The 20133-nt window shown below is 47.0% G+C and overlaps 1 protein-coding gene across 2 annotated transcripts; it reads right to left on the reverse strand.

Moving 5' to 3' along the window:
• Positions 1-199: 199 nt before the first annotated feature.
• Positions 200-19968, reverse strand: FAM228B (family with sequence similarity 228 member B). Of its 2 annotated transcripts, none has more exons than XM_066596626.1 (9): positions 19892-19968; positions 17967-18086; positions 14270-14416; positions 13948-14025; positions 10812-11009; positions 6617-6694; positions 4543-4630; positions 2043-2187; positions 200-1644 (listed from the first exon to the last, which is right to left on the reverse strand). In XM_066596626.1, the coding sequence occupies exons 2-9, from the start codon at positions 18063-18065 to the stop codon at positions 1476-1478; spliced, it is 1002 nt and encodes a 333-aa protein (XP_066452723.1). In that variant the 5' UTR covers positions 18066-18086; positions 19892-19968; the 3' UTR covers positions 200-1475. The 2 variants fall into 2 exon arrangements, with proteins under 2 accessions (XP_066452723.1, XP_066452733.1); XM_066596636.1 differs by having other exon boundaries at positions 19816-19901.
• Positions 19969-20133: the final 165 nt, after the last annotated feature.

The raw sequence follows: 20133 nt of genomic DNA on the forward strand, positions 1-20133 counted from the left end.
TAAGGGTGCATTCCCACGAACGTATAGCGGCTCGGTTTTCTTGCTGAGCCGATATACGTCGTCCTCATCTGCGGGGGGAGGGGGGGGGGGAAGAGCCAGGAGCAGGAACTGCCAACTTGTGCAATTTCCCCCTATGAGGTCATGTTAATTTTTCTCATCACTTTCCAAATAGGGTGAGCAAAAAGAACACGGCAAGTCATCGTTTGCGACACTTTAATAACAAATTCAAGAACGTACTTTCTACTGCATGAGTTTTTTAAATCTATTTTTACAGAATTTGCTGTGTGGTAGAAATATATTTTTATAGTACAGGTTAGTACGGATCTGACAACACTAACTCTAGTTTTTTTTTTTACAATTTTTTACTACTTTTGCACAATGCAACCATTTTTTTTTCCGTCACCGCATTCCAAGATCAGAGCACTTTTTTTCCACAGAGAGTTGAGAGAGCTGTAGGAGGGCTTGTTTCTACAGGACGATTTAATAGTTTTTATTGGTACCATTGTGAGGTCTATATGACTTTCTGCCTGTTTTGGGCAAGTGAGGTGAGACAGACAGGAGAATCACAGATGATACCTGCCATCTACTCATTCCCCCCCATCCTTCTGAAATGACAGCTGAAGATTCAGAATTCCCAACCCCACTTCAAAGTGCTGTAAGGGTGCATTCACAAGTATGAGCACGATATTGGTCTGAGAAACTTGATATCGTGCTTGTAAAATTGCAATGTTCACTGTGAGTACGTTGCAATTTGCGGGAAAATTGCAATGCTGAGCATGTGATTTTCACGTGTGAAAGATCGCATGCATTTCCAATAGGAGAAATTAAAAATTGTATTGCCCTTGTGTAAAACTTGCATCTCTGTGTGAGAGCAATGCAATTTTTTTCTCACCTGTCGGAAACAATGGGCGAAACTGCTGCTGATTCAAAGAAAAGTAGAACATGGTGCAACTTCGATGTCACAGTGATCGTACGAGAGAAAAAGTGCACGTGAATGGATCCACTGAAAATAATGGGGTCTACTTTATTGTGAGTTTTGTGCGCCTCGCAACTTAGTGGGGTGAGTGCGCCCTCACTCCAATTCTATTGGTGCAGCAACATGCTATAATCTTGACTTTAAAATGACACCAAAGCCGTATTGGTAGCAGTGACAGAACCAGAGATAGTGCTAATCTGTAGGCAATCAAAGTGACCTCGTCATACAGCAATAAAGTCCCGGTGGGGTCTGTACATGTACAGACAAATATGGATACAGTTCTACCTGGAAGGAAGGGAAACCCATCTAATGTAATTTTTCCCCAAACCCCATAGGGGGTAAAAATATGGCTGGGATCCCGATATAGAACAGCAAGAACTTTTTTTACTACTTTTTTAACACAACAAATGACCCCCCCCAACCAAACCACTGCAACCAAGACCACAATAAAAGTTGCACCAACAATTTTGCCACACAAACCATCTATACCATAATGGTGTCAGGACGCCCCATCTTTACAGTATACAGAGGGAGATGACGGTCTTGCAGGAAACTTCCTTTTATGATTGATTTTCATCTCACTGTTGAAGGTCTCAGGTGGGCATTTTGTATCTGTCCACAGCTTGAAGTCCAGACCTCCGTGAGTACAGGACCCTCTCACTCTCTGCCTGTAAGACATCAGAAGGAAAGGGCTCACTGTAATAAGTCTCCTGGACCACTCTCCTACACAACAAGGAAGGCCGCCATCTTGGTCTGTCAATTGTACTGTATCTCTTACTACACCTAACAGCTACTTTCATTGAAACTTATCAACCCCTAAAAAGAAGAGAGTTACATTGCCAGTGTCTATAGTGGTATGTCATGTGGGTGATCCTACTGCAGTGTAGCAACATATGGAAGTAACACATAAAACACTGATAGACGGAGAAGAGAACGATAGCAGGAAGCACTTTTATATACTCATATGGCTGCCAATGGTTGGGCATGGAGATAACTGTGAGGGGTTTATATTTTGTAATGGGGTGCCATTAATACTCACTGTACAAGCCGCCATGAGGACCCTCACCTGCTCTTCAGCCTGGTCTCACTCTCAATGTATCCTGATGGGATCTTCAGCCATTCAGCACTGTTCATGTTCTGACGACCCAGTGGAACCCGAGGAAGCTTCTGCAAGTTCAGCTCATGGATTTCCTCTGCAGAAAACACCCTGCCTTTAAGAGGAGATTCAATCATCAAAAAACATGGAACCCTAAGGTCACCTTCACACGGCAGCATGTTCGTGCCGTCCCCAAAAAAACGCCTAACTCACATCGGACAGCACAGAGACACCCAACAGTGTGCTGCCTCGTCCCCCTGGACCCTGCACATTGCATGTCCTACTGGCGCTCATGAAGCCGGACGAGAATAGGACATGCATCGATGTTTTTCATGGAGACCATCAGTTCATGTGAAAACTGGGCATATTCAGTTGGCCTAGATCCCCAATTTTGAAAACCCTTGTCACTGAGGCCACTCTCACGCATTTGCTTTTTGGAGTGATTACCGCAGCATTTTGAATGCCGCTGTAATTGAGATACAACGCTCCCATTGACTTCAATGTGGCCTCACAGACCTGTGCTTCAACTATGCATTTTCTAACGCTGCGATTATCGAGCGCAGTGTGCTCTACTTTGGCGTGTTTTCAGGCTTTTTAATACATCTCATCACAATGATGGGGTGCATTAACAAGGCGTTTTGCTGACACCACGCATGAGAGTGGCCTTGGTGCCCACTTTAGATTCCAAGTATGCACCCCTCAGCAGTAATAGACTATGCTGCCCTTTACAACAGCAGTGGGACAAGCATTGTGGTTCCAGTATGTATCACTTGCACCCTCAGCCATGCAGAAGCAGTGACCAATTTCACTAAATAATTTAACCTCTTCCTATCAGCCATATGGCTACATACATCTCAACAGCCTATGCTCCATGCAGTTAGAACTTCCACAGTATATGCTTTGTATGAAGCGGGCTCAGGACTCGATCCTGCTCCATACATGGTGGGTATCGGCTGCCTTTGATATCTGACACCTACGCACAACAACCACGATCATAGAATTCCCTTTAAAGGTAACTTGTCACCTCCCCACAGCAGCCTAAAGAAAGTGCTAGTGCTGTTAAGGGACATAACAGGGAGCCGGGCGATGTATTTTTTTTTTTTATATTGACCTGCCCCAGCGATTCTCCTCTCCCTTTTCTCTGTAATTAGCACGTGGCACGAAAATCTGACTCTCTTCAGAGTCCTATGCACGGGGTCTCCTATACAAGTCTATAGGAAGGCGGGTGCATAAGACTCGGAAAAGTCAGATTTTCGTGGTGCGCGACCGACTTCAGAGGGGGATACTGCCGGATTGCGGGCGAGTATAAAAAAAAAAACCAAAAAAACCTAACCCAGCTCCCAGTCACGTCCCCAAACAGCATCATAACTTAGTTTATGGTGCTGTGGGGACGTGATTGCTTCCTTTTAAATACTGCTGTCATTTCTGGCAGTGGCATTTAAATGTACCAAATGGCCCAACCTCTCCTTGGGGGGGGTGCTGCCCAGGTGTCATGGCAGCCTGGGGCGCTCTGAAGGCCCGCACCAGGGCTGCCATGATTGTTTGCCTAATAATAGGAAGCCTATTAAAATACAGTATAATGCAATAAATGTAGCATTGCATTATGCTGTATAAGTGATCATACGATTGCAAGTTCAAGTCCCTTATGAGGGCTTAAAACATAACTAAAAATAATTTTAAAAAATGTAAAGTTTATACAGCCCCTCCCCTTTCCCACGCGTTGCTTCAAATAATTGAAACAAATATAAAAATTGCTAAATCACTACATTTGTAAAGGGCCAATTTATTTAAATATCACACTAATAATCCCGGATGGTGAACACAATCAGAAAGAAAAATACACAATACAATAATTGCCCTTTTTGCTCACCCTGTCTCACAAAAAAATTGAATAAAAAGCAATCAAAAAGTCGACGAGCCCTCACACGGTTGGGGGTCAAAAGAAAGCCATGAGAAAAAAAAAATAAAAAAAATTCTTTTTTCAAGGCATGGTACAAAAAAAAAAAAATTATATATATATTTGATATCAATGTAATCATACTGACCCACAGAATATAGATGATATGTCATGTTTACTGGTCTATGAATGCCATAAAAACGGGGGGAAAAAATCCATAAAGGAGCAATTGGTTGTTTATTTTCCATTTCACCCCCACTTTGAAATTTATAAAAGCTTTCCAATGCATCATATGGTACATTAAATGGTACTGAAAAGTGAAACTCATCCCAAAACACACCAGCCCTTATGCAGCCATCACTGAAAAAATAAATTAAAAAGTCAGATTTGTTTTTGAAAATGGGGTTACTTTATGTGAACTGGAACCATCAGCATCACCCCTGGAAGAGTTGAAATCTTTTGTTTTTAAATTGTGGCCCCCTCCTCCGAGGTACTCGAGACATCTGCCTATCACTTGTCCAGCAACATAGGAAATACAAGCAGTAGTAGCTGGTGGTAGCGCTGATACTTTACCGGTCTCGCAGTGCATGGCTATCTTCTCCTCCTCATACCTCTTCTGAGACTGCTGGAGGAGAGGGTCCTGAAACATCGGGGTAGAAACCTGAACAAAAAACAGGTTTTTGAAAACAGACAATTTGAGTAGAGCTGAGAAAATAAACATCTTGCAGCTTCTTCACACTGCAGAGACCTTTTGCAGGTGTAGCACAGGGGAAATGTAGCTATATATAAAGTCCATCCAAATCACATAGGTTAACCATATGATACATGGATGTCCTGAGACCACCAAAGAAGTTCTGTTTCTTAAATGCGGTCCACTTTAAGAGAGGGATTGTCTGGAGCAGGGGACCCCTTCCCTGGGATGTCAGATTAGGGCTTACACAATTATTTTCCTAAGGCCTCATGTCCACGGGGAAAATCAGGCGCACTACGGATTCTCCATGGAGAATCTGTAGCAGGTCCCTCCTGCCCCGCGGACATGAGGGCTTAAAATAACAATTACTCACCTCTCCGCACGCTCCGGATCTTCCCTTCTTCGCGGCTTGATCTTCTCTCTGTCGCGGCTGGATCTTCTTTCTTCGGCCCGGCGGATGTGCTTGGCATGCCGGCTGCGTGCCGCGCGCATGCACCGGGCACATCCACCCGGCCGAAGAAAGAAGTTCCGGCCGCGAAGAAGGAAGATCAGGCCGCGAAGGAAGGAAAATCTGCATCGCCCGGAGCAGGTGCGTGTAATTCAGGCGCGGGTCTCCCGCGGACCCGGATGGCTTCCATAGGCTTCAATAGAAGCCTGCGGGAGCCGTCCCCGCGGGAGACCCGCACTAAAATGGAGCATGGTCCATTTTTTTTCATGCTTCATGATTTTTTAAATTCACTTTTATTGACCATCCGCGGGTATTTATCTACCCGCGGGTGGTCAATGCATTTCTATGGGGTCGCGGATCCGCGTGCGGGTGAAGAGTTAAAATCCGCTGCAGATTTTAATTCTTCTTTTGCCCGTGGACATGAGCCCTTAAGGGTTATTCCAGTTGCTAGGATATGCCAATACTTTATGTTAGATTCAACTGCTGAGACATCCACCGATCCTGAGAAAAAGAGGTCCACATTGCCGATCCAGGACTACAAGCCTCTTACTGTTTTTACCTGCACTTCGGCATCCCCAGCCACGAGGACCACTGTGCAAGAAACAATTAAAAGGAGGTGCAGACTACATCAGCATTGTACCCCCTAGGGGGTGTTTGACTGCTGACCCCTGCCCACAAAAGCCACAATCATCGTGAATGCAAATTGTGGCTGTTAACCCTTTAAATGCCATTGTCAATTTGGAGAGCGCATTTAAGTGTCCCAATTTGTGTTCGGGGATCCCAAACAGCCACTCTGTGATAAGATCACAAGGTGCTGTTCAGTTGCCCTGGGGCCTTTTAAAGGGTCCCCCAGGACTACCATGACTGATTGCTTATTAAGACTTGTCTGTGGCACTGCCAGTCAGAATGCGCTACAATATAATTCTATGGTACTGTATTATTCTGCAAGTTCAAGTCCCCTATAAGAATGTAAAAATGAGAAAAAAAAATGTTAATTAGTAGAAAAAACTAAAAAGGTAATAAACAATTTCAAACTCCTTTTTCCCATATTAATATATATTTTTTTAATTAATTAATTATTTTTACACACACATATTTGGTATCGCTGTGTCCGTAGACGTCTGATCAAAGTAATGCATTATTTATTTTGCATGGTGGACACCACCAGAAAAAAAAATGCCTGTAGCACGACTTGATAGACTGCGGTATAATGTAATACTAAAGTATTTACATTATACTGTATAAGCGATCAAATAAATGCAAGTTCATGTCCCCAAAAAGGAACTAAAAGTTTTTAAAAAAAGCAGTTTTCCTAGATTTATGAAAAAGGAAAACAACCACCAAAAACCATCTTTGGCATCACTGGGTCAGTAAAAGTCAGATCTATCATGGTAATTCATTCCGTATATTGATCTCATAGTATAAGTGCTGTAGAACAGCCCTCCATGGAGTATTGTTGGGAGCGCTTCGCTAGTAAGTACCCCGGAGACCCATTAGGTTTTTCTTACCCGGAGGTAGTGCTTGTAAAGTCGATTAATAAATGGGTCGTACTCAGAGGAGTCATAATCTCTCATAAATGCGCTACCCTGCAGGAGGAGAAGAAAATCACATCAATAATGCACATCGCAGCTCCATCCCAACTCACAACAACCATCGACTGTATATCTTATTACTTCCAGGAACAGGATGTGCAATAAATAACAATAACTTGAAGAAAATACAGAGTATGGACAAAAATATGGAAATACCTGCCTGCATGCCTTAAATTACATGGGATTGTAAATCAGATCTCACAATACTACTAGTCAATGTTAACTATATCAATAAAACACGTAGAGACTGATTTTAAGTTGAGGTAATATGACACAGATGCTGCCGGAGCAACAAGATTGTATTGGTCAGGGGTTTAGAGGGGGTTTGGTTATATTTTATATTACATGTATTCTTACTATCTGTTTTGCAAGTTCTAACCCCTCCCGCTGCTCCACCCCCAATTTCCATTAATTAGTCCCAGGTCACGGTCTACCTCCCTATCTCTCTGGTTGCCGTCCCCCCAGTACCTAGTTTCAACACACTTCTGCAACTTTTTAGCACTGAGTAGGAGGTTGGACCCGATGACCCTGGAGGTCCCTTCCAACTCTACCATTCTATGATTTTCTCCCCCAGCCCAGCTGCACCCTCCCCATTGAGATACAGCTTATCCCTATGGTAGAACCTGTAGCCAACATAGAATCATTGAATAGTAGAGTTGGAAGGGACTTCCAGGGTCATCAGGTCCAACCTCCTGCTCAGTGCAGGATTACCTAAATCATTCCAGACAGATATTTGTGCAGCCTTCCATTAAAGGAGAACTCGCAACCTCCCTTGGTAACCTGTTCCACTCTTTGATCACTCTTCACTGTCAGAAAGCTTTTTCTAATATCTAATTTGTGTCTCCCTCCCTTTCAGTTTCATCCCATTGCTTCTAGTCTTTCCTTGTGCAACAGCAAAGTCAGACCAGGAACCTGAACCCCTCCTTCCTTCACCAACTCTGGAGCCACCTTTCTGGTGTGGCACATTGTACAGGTAGTATTTCAGAAACTGCTACTTTGGAGTTCCTTGCCCTAAACCACATGTGTCAAACACAAGGCCCGCGGGCCGAATCCGGCCCGCTGCCTCGTTTCATGTGGCCCGCGGCGTGCCGACGCTGCTCACCACTAAGCTATTACCAGCTGGAGTGCTGCAGCTCCCCGCTGGCATATTAACATTTTTCACAACACTTCTGCCCTATTCAGCAATTCCAGCAACCTGATTGGTTGCTTGGTGAATCAGCCAACCCAAACAACCAATCAGGCTGCTGGAACTGCTGAATAAGCAGAAGTGATGTGGAAAATGTTAATATGTGAGCGGAGGGGAAGCAGCGCAGACAGCAAGGAGGAGGTAAGTATGTGGTTTAGGGGGGCTAATGGTGGCTGCTGGGGGGGGGGGGGGATTTAGTGGTTGCTGCCGAGGGGGGTGTTAATGGTATTAATGGTTGCTGCTGGGGGGGGGGGGTTAATGGTGGCTGCTGAGAGGGGGGGTTAATGGTGATTGCTGAGAGGGGGGGGGGGGGGGTTAATGGTGGCTGCTGAGAGGGGGGGTTAATGGTGGCTGCTGAGAGGGGGGGGGGGGGGTTAATGGTGGCTGCCGAGAGGGGGGGGGGGGGTTAATGGTGGCTGCCGAGGGGGGTGTTAATGGTATTAATGGTTGCTGCTGGGGGGGGGGGGGGTTAATGGTGGCTGCTGAGAGGGGGGGTTAATGGTGATTGCTGAGAGGGGGGGGGGTTAATGGTGGCTGCTGAGAGGGGGGGGGTTAATGGTGGCTGCTGAGAGGGGGGGGGTTAATGGTGGCTGCTGAGAGGGGGGGGTTAATGGTGGCTGCTGAGAGGGGGGGTTAATGGTGGCTGCTGAGAGGGGGGTGTTAATGGTATTAATGGTTGCTGCTGGGGGGGGGGGGTTAATGGTGGCTGCTGAGAGGGGGGGGTTAATGGTGATTGCTGAGAGGGGGGGGGGGGTTATGGTGGCTGCAGAGAGGGGGGGGTTAATGGTGGCTGCTGAGAGGGGGGGGTTAATGGTGGCTGCTGAGAGGGGGGGTTAATGGTGGCTGCTGAGAGGGGGGGTTAATGGTGGCTGCTGAGAGGGGGGGTTAATGGTGGCTGCTGAGAGGGGGGGTTAATGGTGGCTGCTGAGAGGGGGGGGGGTTAATGGTGGCTGCTGAGAGGGGGGGGTTAATGGTGGCTGCTAAGGGGGGGTTAATGGTGGCTGCTAAGGGGGGGTTAATGGTGGCTGCTGAGAGGGGGGGTTAATGGTGGCTGCTGAGAGGGGGGGTTAATGGTGGCTGCTGAGAGGGGGGGTTAATGGTGGCTGCTGAGAGGGGGGGTTAATGGTGGCTGCTGAGAGGGGGGGTTAATGGTGGCTGCTGAGAGGGGGGGTTAATGGTGGCTGCTGAGAGGGGGGGGTTAATGGTGGCTGCTGAGAGGGGGGGGTTAATGGTGGCTGCTGAGGGGGGGTTAATGGTGGCTGCTGAGGGGGGGTTAATGGTAGCTACGGGGGGGGGGGTTAATGGTGGCTGCTGGAGGAGGGGGGTTAATGGTGGCTGCTGGAGGAGGGGGGTTAATGGTGGCTGAGGGGGGGTCAATGGTGGCTTCTGAGAGGGGGGGGTTAATGGTGGCTGCTGAGAGGGGGGGGTTAATGGTGGCTGCTGAGAGGGGGGGGTTAATGGTGGCTGCTGAGAGGGGGGGTTAATGGTGGCTGCTGAGAGGGGGGGGTTAATGGTGGCTGCTGAGAGGGGGGGGTTAATGGTGGCTGCTGAGAGGGGGGGTTAATGGTGGCTGCTGAGAGGGGGGGTTAATGGTGGCTGCTGAGAGGGGGGGCTAATGGTAGCTACGGGGGGGGGTTAATGGTGGCTGCTGGAGGAGGGGGGTTAATGGTGGCTGCTGGAGGAGGGGGGTAAATGGTGGCTGAGGGGGGGGGGTTAATGGTGGCTGAGGGGGGGGTTAATGGTGGCTGCTGAGAGGGGGGGGTTAATGGTGGCTGCTGAGAGGGGGGGGTTAATGGTGGCTGCTGAGAGGGGGGGGGTTAATGGTGGCTTCTGAGGGGGGGGGATAATGGTGGCTGCTGGGGGGGTCACTATTAGGGCTTGTTCACATGGGCATTTCGGTAGCACAAATACGCTGTGTATTTGCGCAATCAAAAATTGCTAATGCCTGCATATTTAGGCACGGAAAAAAGAACGCAGATGGGCCCACTGAGATGGTGCCCAAATATGCAGTGAATACATAGGTTTCCTGCACATTCACCACATATTTGCACGGCCCATTCACTTCAATGGCCTATTGGGGTGCGTAGTACACAACAAAATAGGTCATGCTGTGTGAAAATGTACATCATGTGACTGAACTCACTGAAATCAATGGCTTCTATTCACTGCATATTATGTACGCAAATACGCTTGTGTGAACAAGCCCTTACTATACTGTCTTACAATCGGCCCTTTGAAGGTCACCATAAGCCCGATGTGGCCCTCAGTGAAAATGAGTTTGACACCCCTGCCCTAAACTTACATTCTAGTTCCCTGAAATCGCTTTTAAGGATCTTCCACCTACCTCTAACTTTGTCATTGGTGCCAATGGGTACCGTGACCCTGGATCCTCACCAGCCCCTCCCAGTATTCTGTCAACCCGATCCACAATTTGTCGAACTCGAGCGCCAAGAAGACAACATGCCGTTCGACGATCCCAGGATTTGTGGCATGCTCTGTCTGTCCCCCTAATAATTGAGTTTCCCACTACCAGGACCTGTCTAGCCTGCCCTATGCTCCTATTTCCCTTCTTACTGGAGCAGTAGCATATGCAAAGATTCAAATAGATAAACAGTAATTAATTTCTCTTTCAAAGTCCCTAAATCCAAAATCACTAATTTCAAGTCACACTTATGACGCTCACTTAAAAGATGGACTGAAATAGCACTTATCTGTAGCGCTTCCGTTCCTCCTCTATAGTTAATCTAAGTTATAAAATATAACTTACCGTACTAAAAGGGAAAATTGGGGCATGTTCTTTCGCCGACTGCTGCTTGAGACCAGCATACTGTAAGATCTTTAGAAGAATCCCTCCAAAGAGATAGTAATTCATGCCGCTCCCACCACTTATAGAAACAGTGATGAATAAGACCTTTGTAGTTTTACCTTTTTGTTGCAATATCGTAAGTACTGAGCCAGAAGTCGTCTTCTGCGCTTTTCTATGTCCTCACTGGATTGGTTATCAATGTATTTCTGAATGGATTTCTGTAAAGGATCCGCCACTCGTTCCGTCCACCTCTTGTGCTGGATCTCCTTCCTGCACTGTTCCGCCTGCTCTACCTGTTTCACATATTCATCCACTCTCTAAAAGAGCAATACAAAGAATCAACGCTAAACAACTACCTAAAGAGATACATAAGAGAGCGCTCGCCCATCCGTTGTTTTATACATTGAGGAGGACAGAGTGCCAGAGTCAATACTGCCTACAGTGTAAGTGCATGCAAGAAGAGAAAGCATCAAATGTAACACCTCTGATCCTGAACAAGCCCCTCATCCATGAAGCGAGAGCTCCATAGCCACAGCCACTGTCGATACCGTCTCGGGTGCCTTACTGACCAACAATGGTCCTAGGGTTGGTCAAATGGAGTCAGTTTGCACCTGGCAAAAGGAAGTTACTTGCAAGTCGCCAAATCACAGATAGGTCTCTCCTCTCAGCAGGGTGCCTGGCCCACACTACCACAAAGCTGAAAATCTCCAATATGCTTGCAGTGGTTTAGCCAATATTATGGAACTGTCAGATTTCGGTATACAGGCAGATCCTTCTGCAGCAGATTCTGATTCCTGTTCCTAATATTGCTTCCATCTCTGACTATTAAAGGTGTTCTTCAAAACTTTTACTATGGATCAGTTGATGACCGGTCCTCGGGATAGGTCATTAGTAGATGATGGGCGGGGGTCAATCGCTTGGTATCCTCACCGATCAGCTGATTGCCAACTCTGCTGTCAGCAGTGGAAGCAGCTAGTGCTGTCAACAGAAGCCCAGTTTGGTACTACAGGTTCAACTCCCATTGAAGTCAATAGGAGCTTTGCTGCAGTACCAAACTGGGCCACTACAATTTAGATAGCTCTGTCTGTATTGACAGTGGTGCCAACAATTAGCTGAAATTCTGTGCGACCAACCCCGCCTATCAGCTATTGATGACTATCCTGAGGATAGATCATCGATACTAAAAGTCCTGAAGAACATCTTCAATTCCAGTTTGGTTCTCACATTTTGGTTAGATGGAACGAAAGTCCCTGCTCCGACCTCTGTAAAGTGGCCGACACTTGTAACTGTAGATACGGCTCGGATTGATTTCAACGACAGCTGTATTTGCAATTACAAGTGTCAGCAACTTCACAGAGGTCGGAGCAGAGACTTCCGCTGCTTCCGCTCCGACCCCCGTATAACTGTGGCTCTGTCAACAGGTGCACAATCAGCTGATTGATCAGGGTCCCAAGCGATGGACCCCAAACGATCAACTATTGATAACCTATCCTGAGTATAGGTCATTAATAGTATTCTCCCTGGAAAACCCCTTTAAAGGGGTTGTCCCGCGCCGAAACGGGTTTTTTTTTTTTTCAACCCCCCCCCCCGTTCGGCGCGAGACAACCCCGATGCAGGGAGGTAAAGAAAGCTCACCGGAGCGCTTACCTGAATCCCCGCGCTCCGGTGACTTCTCTACTCACCGCTGAAGATGGCCTCTTCCTCCGTGGACCGCAGCTCTTCTGTGCGGTCCACTGCCGATTCCAGCCTCCTGATTGGCTGGAATCGGCACGTGACGGGGCGGAGCTACACGGAGCCCCATAGAAGACTGCAGAAGACCCGGACTGCGCAAGCGCGGCTAATTTGGCCATCGGAGGGCGAAAATTAGTCGGCACCATGGAGACGAGGACGCCAGCAACGGAGCAGGTAAGTATAAAACTTTTTATAACTTCTGCATGGCTCATAATTAATGCACAATGTACATTACAAAGTGCATTATTATGGCCATGCAGAAGTGTACAGACCCACTTGCTGCCTCGGGACAACCCCTTTAAGGCTTCAAGTCTTGGCTACATCTTCTGTTTATCTAAGGCTAAACCTCAGGTACATCTTCTGCTCTGCCATTAGGTTAGGACTCTAAAGTATTAATGCTATTGCTGATTCATCCTGTCCTCATCCAGTTCCACTGCTAGGTTATGTTATGCAACTTGCCACTACCATCTCTTCAGATATCTGTGACTCTTCTGCAAACAGTCATGTGATATGAACCCCCTAGTAAGTGGAACCAAGGGATTCTTCAGACCCAGTCTCTATCTTCTACCACTGCTATCATGCCCCAGAGCTTCCACCACCAGGTTCTTAACAGAACCTTTTACTACAAGTGTATGACTTCTGAGATCACGATGTCCCGAGTCGCCTGTCACAAGTCATTTTGCGCCCATGTAAAGTGGTTTCGAATCTTCGCCTGACGCTTCCACCAGAGTCCTGACCATCACCTGTTTTGACCCTTTGAACCATCTCAATATTATCATATAAAAATAGTTTTATGATCAAATCTCATGAATGCCGGATCAGCAGGAATTGTTTGACCGGTTAAGTTCCAGGCTACAAGAATTTTAAGTTAAAGGGGTTGTCCCGCGCCGAAACGGTTTTTTTTTTTTTTTCAATAGCCCCCCCCCCCCGTTCGGCGCGAGACAAACCCGATGCAGGGGTTTAAAAAAAAAAAACCGGATAGTACTTACCCGAATCCCCGCGCTCCGGTGACTTCTTACTTACCTTGCGAAGATGGCCGCCGGGATCTTCACCCACGGTGGACCGCAGGTCTTCTCCCATGGTGCACCGTGGGCTCTGTGCGTTCCATTGCCGATTCCAGCCTCCTGATTGGCTGGAATCGGCACACGTGACGGGGTGGAGCTACGAGGAGCCGCTCTCTGGCACGAGCGGCCCCATTCAGAAGGGGGAAGACTGGACTGCGCAAGCGCGTCTAATCGGGCGATTAGACGCTGAAATTAGACGGCTCCATGGAGACGAGGACGCTAGCAACGGAACAGGTAAGTGAATAACTTCTGTATGGCTCATAATTAATGCACAATGTACATTACAAAGTGCATTAATATGGCCATACAGAAGTGTATAGACCCACTTGCTTTCGCGGGACAACCCCTTTAAGGGTAATGATGACCATTGACAGAAGAAAAAATGTGTAGAACATAGTTTCCTCTTCTCTTTATGGATTTTTAGCAATTTGTTCTCTTCTCACCTGTGCCCTACAAGTACCTGGTTATAGAGGTCCTCGGTGTCCAGAATACACTGGGTCATTGCACTGATCTCCCGACTTTCTTCATCCACTAATAGCTGAGAAAATAATAGAAAATCTCAGAATGGAAATATTTCAAGCAGACCTATTATTGCATGAAGAGGTGCGAAGCGAAGAGGGGATGACAAGTGGTGGTCCCTTATTCCACTTACTGCATATTCTCAAAGGAATTGTCAAAATCATCACTATAAAGTTATATGTCTATGGACAAGGAAATATAAAAGAGTCCATTAAGCAATGGGAATCTGAGCCATGTCTGGCCCTGGAAGAACATGGTTTTACCTGGACGTACGGCTTGTGCGCCAACCAGTTACCGGTCTTCCTAAGAGATGTGGTAGACGGCCTTCGGGTTACTGGATGTGAAACCATAGTCATCCTGGGCGGCAGGATGTTGTTATGTTTTTGGGATGAATTCCTAAAAGCCAAGGACTGAGAAAGAACATACAACTGTTACATGGCAGATTTCCTACTAGTCCCTATAGAGTCTACCTATATATGGAGGCAGGAGAAGTTCTTTCTATAAAGTTGTGCATTATAAGCGCAAATCCTAGCCGGGCAACAATGTCTGATTTGGCCTTATATGTCTATGGCCAAGGAGATGTTCAGTAGGCTCAGCTGATGTATGAACTGCTACAGGCGACATGCCAACCTGTTTATGTGGTCAGCTGACATGGCATAGAGCGTTATATGTCACCTATACAATTAAATTTCATCAGGAAAAAGCCTATTGACTTCAGAAGATCTATAGTATTAAAAGGGGTTTTCAAGAGAAATAGTAATTATTGACCCATCCTCAGCATAGATCACCAATAGTCGAGTTGGGTCCACCACTCAGGATCCCAGACGATCAGTTGATCGGACGCCCGCTGCTGCTCCGACCCTGTACAGTGGCCGGTGCTTGTAACTGCAGGTGCAGCTCCCATAGATTTTAATGAGACCCAGCCTGCAGTTACAAGTGTCTGCCACTACACAGAGGTCGGAGCAGCAGCTTCCATTCTGTACCCCTGAGTGTAGCGGTGCTGATAGTGGGCGCCCAATCAGCTGATCATACGGAGTCCGCGATAAATGATATGCCTGTATCATTCCATTTACACATAATTGTACTTTAAACAGCTGTGAGACAATCACTATTGCTCCCAACTCCCCCATACCGATGCACACTAAGCTTTGTCGAGCGTGCAGGCGTTTTCAATGGAGAGAGCGGAAAATACACCATATTTAATTGGCTTCAGTCAACTTTCCACTAGTGTTAAAAGGGCTGTCCTAAGATTTAAACTTATTCTCTATCCACAAGTTAGGGGATAGGCATCTGATCGGGAGGTCTGACCACTTGGAACTCCACAGGTCATCTATATGGGACTGCTGAAGATAGGCTGATGCTGGTCTGGGATTCTCTTCGGCAGTCCCAAAGATAGGATAGGGGAGAAGTCTAAATCTTTGGACAACAGGTTGTCCAGGACTTTTACTATTAACGATCGATCGTTAGCATAGGTCCTCAATAGTTGATTGTTGGGGGTCCAATGCTTGGGATCCTGGGTTTGCTGTCAGTGCGCACAGCCCTGGAAGCAGATAGCCGGTCTGTATTGCAGAAGCCTGGTTTAGTACTGCATGGGAGGGAGCCGTATCGGCCGTATCAAACCGGGCCGCTGCAAAAATGACAGCACGATCTTCTTCTAATGCAGTCCGCACTGGCTGAGGGTCTAGAGGGTCAGCTGATCAGTGGGAATCTCAAGCGGTTGACCCCCACCAATCAACTACCTATCCTTAGGACAGGTCATCCATACTAAAAGTCCCAGTAAACCCCTCTAATGTCATGTTCACATCTGCATTAGAGGTTCCATTCCAGAGTCCATCCAATTTGTGAAAATTAAAGTTTCGCCGCAGAGCATGCTGCACTATAACAAACCTCAGGACGGAACTTGATGGACCCCATTTTAAGTCAATGGGGGAATTTGGGAACAGTGGTGCCCCATGTGATGGATCGAGTACTCCGTGGATTTTGGGGTTATGCTCCTATGACAGAGTTGTGAAGGTAAATGTCCTAAAGCACCACCTTGTGCAGGTACATCTGCTGCCAAACACTGCAAGAGATTCTTAAACCATGTGAGAAGGACGGACGGAATAAAATCACGCCACAGAGATTTACTATGAAAATAAAATGGCGCCATTACAAATGCACGGAGAAGAGGAAGTGGAGGATTCTTGTAAGCGCTTAGCCAGTCAGGCTCTATGGTTACAGCTCTATTGTTTCTCCTGTAGACCAACCTGAAATTAGTCCACAACAAGAATTACATCAATCATCCAGGCGACAAAAGAACGGCAGGACAGTCTGCGCGGAAGGAGCGCGTACGACGTACGTAGGCCTCACGTCCACGGGGAAAATCAGGCCCGCAGCGGATTCTTCATGCAGAATCCCGCAGCGGGTCTCTCCTTTCCCGGGAACATGAGGCTAAAGAGAAGAATTTACTCACCTGTCCGGACGCCGTGGACCTGCCCTCCGTCGCGGCCGGATCTTCTTTCTTCGGCCCGGCGGATGTGCGCAGCACGCCGGCAGCACTCCATTTTTTTAACGCCTGCTCTCCCGCGCAGAGAGCAGAAATTCAGGCGCCGGTTTACTGTGGATCCAGACGGCTTCCATGGGCTTCTGCAGGAGCCGTCCCCGCGGGAGACCCGCACTAAAATGGAGCATGTTTTTTTTTTTTCAGCGAACGCAATTTGCGCCTCAAGGGGAAAATGACATCCGCAGGTATACAACTACCTGCGGGTGTCCAATGCATCCCTATGGGGCGCGGATCCGCGTGCAGGAAAAACGCTGCGGATTTTAAATCATCTTTTTACCATGGACATGAGGCCGTATAGGACTGGCATCTTGCTATCCGCAGAGCACTCAGGGCTCAGTTAGTATCTGATCCCTCCTTGTTGATGGGACAAGTCTCCGCACTGCAGGTCCCCAGTGCAGTTTTTCATGGCATCTAAGAGCGGTGGGCGCTACGGTTAGGGGGCATTCACATAGCGTTATTGTACATGCCATGAGATTACACTCAGGGGTTCTGTGCCTGCTTGACGGAATCCCTGAAAGCAAGAAAAGGGGGTCATTCGGACCCCCTGTTGTAAATCGGACACCTCTTTGGTGTCCGTCTTACAAGAAGTCATCAATTCCGTTATTCTATACTCCAAATACAACGGAAACAATGGTGACCCTAGTAAAAAGGACACCAAAAGGGCATCGTTTACAATAGAAGTGAATGGCCCCCTTTGTTTCCATTCGGGGATTCGCCACAGCGCTGTTTTTAGCAGCTGTCACGGAACGGCCAAGCGTAGTCAGATAACGTGCACAATAACGTTATGTGGACGCTCCCTTAGGATGGCTTCACACGGGGTGGAAATCAATGTCCACAGCGGGACCGCACTGAAATTCTGCGAGATTTCTGCAGCTGAAGCCATGTGGGTTTTGGCGCGGCTTATTTTGCTGCGGCCATTTCTCCCCATAGAGAGGAGAGAGCTTGGAGCGGAAACGGTGCTACAATTGACATGCCGCGGCTTTGAATTCCGTGCGGAATGTCATTTTCAGCACGGCTTGGCCATAAGACTGTCCGCAGCTTGTGGGTGAGATTTTGCATATCTCATTCACTTTGCTGCTTAGTCGGGCTTAAGATTGCAGGCGGAATTTCCGTGCGGTACGTCCTCACGGACATTCCGACCCATGTGAACCCAGCCTTACAGTTAAACCCAGGGGAAATGGTGTAATGGGTCCGAATTGGTGGGAGCTGAACCCTGACAGATGCAACGCACTTTAATTATGGGTTCAGTATATTGTTTACCGGTTTCTTCAAATGTCCCAAAAACGATCTGATCCGTTAATTATGCGTCAAATTGCCGCGGTTCCACATCTAGCACAATGAAGTTCATTAAAACTGGAAAACCAACGCGATCTGCAGAAGAGAAGAAAGGACTGAAGAGCTACAAGCATAAGACTCACCCTTGTCTGTTCGGGACAGGGGAACAGTCCCTCGGACAGCCGGGCGCTGTGTACCGTCACCATTCCTTCTTTTACTTTTCCTCTGTGGCCAGAAGTCATCTTGCTGAGTGAAACATCCCCCTAGTGGACAAAAAAGGATGAAGATGAATAACTGATCAACAACAGATCGTCTTTAATCTCCATTTTGGCTTTCCTCCTCTGTTCCCTTTTTGGAGAAGAGAGATGAAATGAAAATGATCCGTTTTTTTCCCGCGCCAACTTCACCAGGGTTTTTAAAAGCTTTTTGTTTGCTCCTGTTCGCTTTCCGTTTCTTAAACGGAAGAAATAGCGCCGTCTGCAGCACTGTTTATTCTATTTAAATAACGAAAACTTATTGATTAAATTAACTTCATACCGTTTTTGCGGTGCAACAGCAGTTTTTACTGCACTTTTTGCACACAGAAGTTGTGCGCAATTGCGCATGTAAAAAAACGCGCACTGATGCTGCCAGACATTGAAATGGCCAATCAGTTAAAGATGTGACGGAAAAGGCGCACAGAGTTTTAGAAAAACATACAAATTGTTTATTTTTTGGTGCAAACAATCTGAGAAGATCGACCATTTTTTTTCCTCCCTGAAAGTGGGCGGGGCTAGCTTCAGCCTAGCGTTACTACAAGAACGTGTCAGTGAAAACTGCGGCTAGTAAAACCTGATGAAAGTATAAACTAAGAGGCATTTGTCATACATTTTTGGCACAAAATAAACAACGTGGCTAGATAATTTTTTTCTTGATTTTGCCCCCATTTTTGGGCTAATTCTTCTCATTATTCGGTCTGCTGACTAATTATTTAGCAGATGCAGCAGAATGAATTATTTGTTGCAAAACATATTTCTGAATGCAAAGTTGTCGCACGTTGTGGTGTTATGCAGAAATTGGCGTAAAATAAATTTTTTTCATGTTTTTGCCCCCATTTTGTGTATGAAAACCAGTAGAGATGAGCGTGTATACTCACTAAGGCACATTACTCGAGCGAGTAGTGCCTTATCCGAGTATCTCCCCGCCCATCTCTAAAGATTCGGGGGCCGGCGTGGGTGACAGGTGAGTCGCGGCGGGGAGCGGGGGGGGAGAGGGAGAGAGAGATCTCCCCTCCGTTCCTCCCCGCTCTCCCCCGCCGCTCCCCGCCCCCCGAATCTTTAGAGACGAGCGGGGAGATACTCGGCTAAGGCACTACTCGCTCGAGTAATGTGCCTTAGTGAGTATACTCGCTCATCTCTAAAAACCAGTAATTAGACTGCTGAGTAAGTTTTTCGTATTAGTACAGAAAGCAGAATTCAATTTGTGATGCAAAGCATATTTCATAATAAAAATTGGCGCATTTTTGGCTCACGCAGCACTGCTATGCAATGATTAGCGCATTTTCCGTGCACCTTTCCTTTTTTCGTTCAGTGTAAATTGTGCCAAATGTACAACTCTGTACGCAAATTTAATAAATCTGGCATTATTCAAGGCTGTCAAGTTCTAAAAAGAATTGGCGCAATATATGCCAATGTTCCTAAATAAGGGCCATTGTTCGTAGCGTGAATCTCCATGCCAATCCTTTTGCAAGTCCTGCAAATGCGAACGACCGTGACTTTACACCAAACGGGTTTTGATCGACCGGCGACTATTTTTTTTAGGCAAGCTGGAAGGAAACGATTGGCGGTTGCGTTTACACAGAATGACTACCATTTGCATTCTCGATTATTCGGCTGGTAGTCGCCCCACGTAAAGGTACCTTTAATAGTAACATGCAAATTCTACACCCACCTAGCGCCCGCCGCTGTTCTCTCAGAGGGTGGGGGGGGGGCTGACTTGTTGTATCACACACACCTTGTAACTACTCCAGTTCAGCACTGCTATGTCTGCTGCTGCAAACCCCTGCTTTCATCCCCTTTTCTCTACTTACCAGGCACCCCTCCACACAGGGCAGAAGTCAAGTCTGCCAACTCCAGACCTTGCACTCATTTCTTCACCTCTGTATCCTTCCGCGCTGTCCCTCACACAGTATAGTCCCATTAACCACTTCTTTACCGGCTCTAAACTTTCTCATACTGCTCTGATGTAGTCCAATATAATATTGCTTGTTACATTATCGCAAACAACACAGCGCGGACACCTTGCCGCACTATTTTTTTCACTCCCCTATTT

This window comes from Eleutherodactylus coqui, chromosome 1 (genome assembly GCF_035609145.1).
Source record: "Eleutherodactylus coqui strain aEleCoq1 chromosome 1, aEleCoq1.hap1, whole genome shotgun sequence".
Taxonomy (NCBI): domain Eukaryota; kingdom Metazoa; phylum Chordata; class Amphibia; order Anura; family Eleutherodactylidae; genus Eleutherodactylus; species Eleutherodactylus coqui.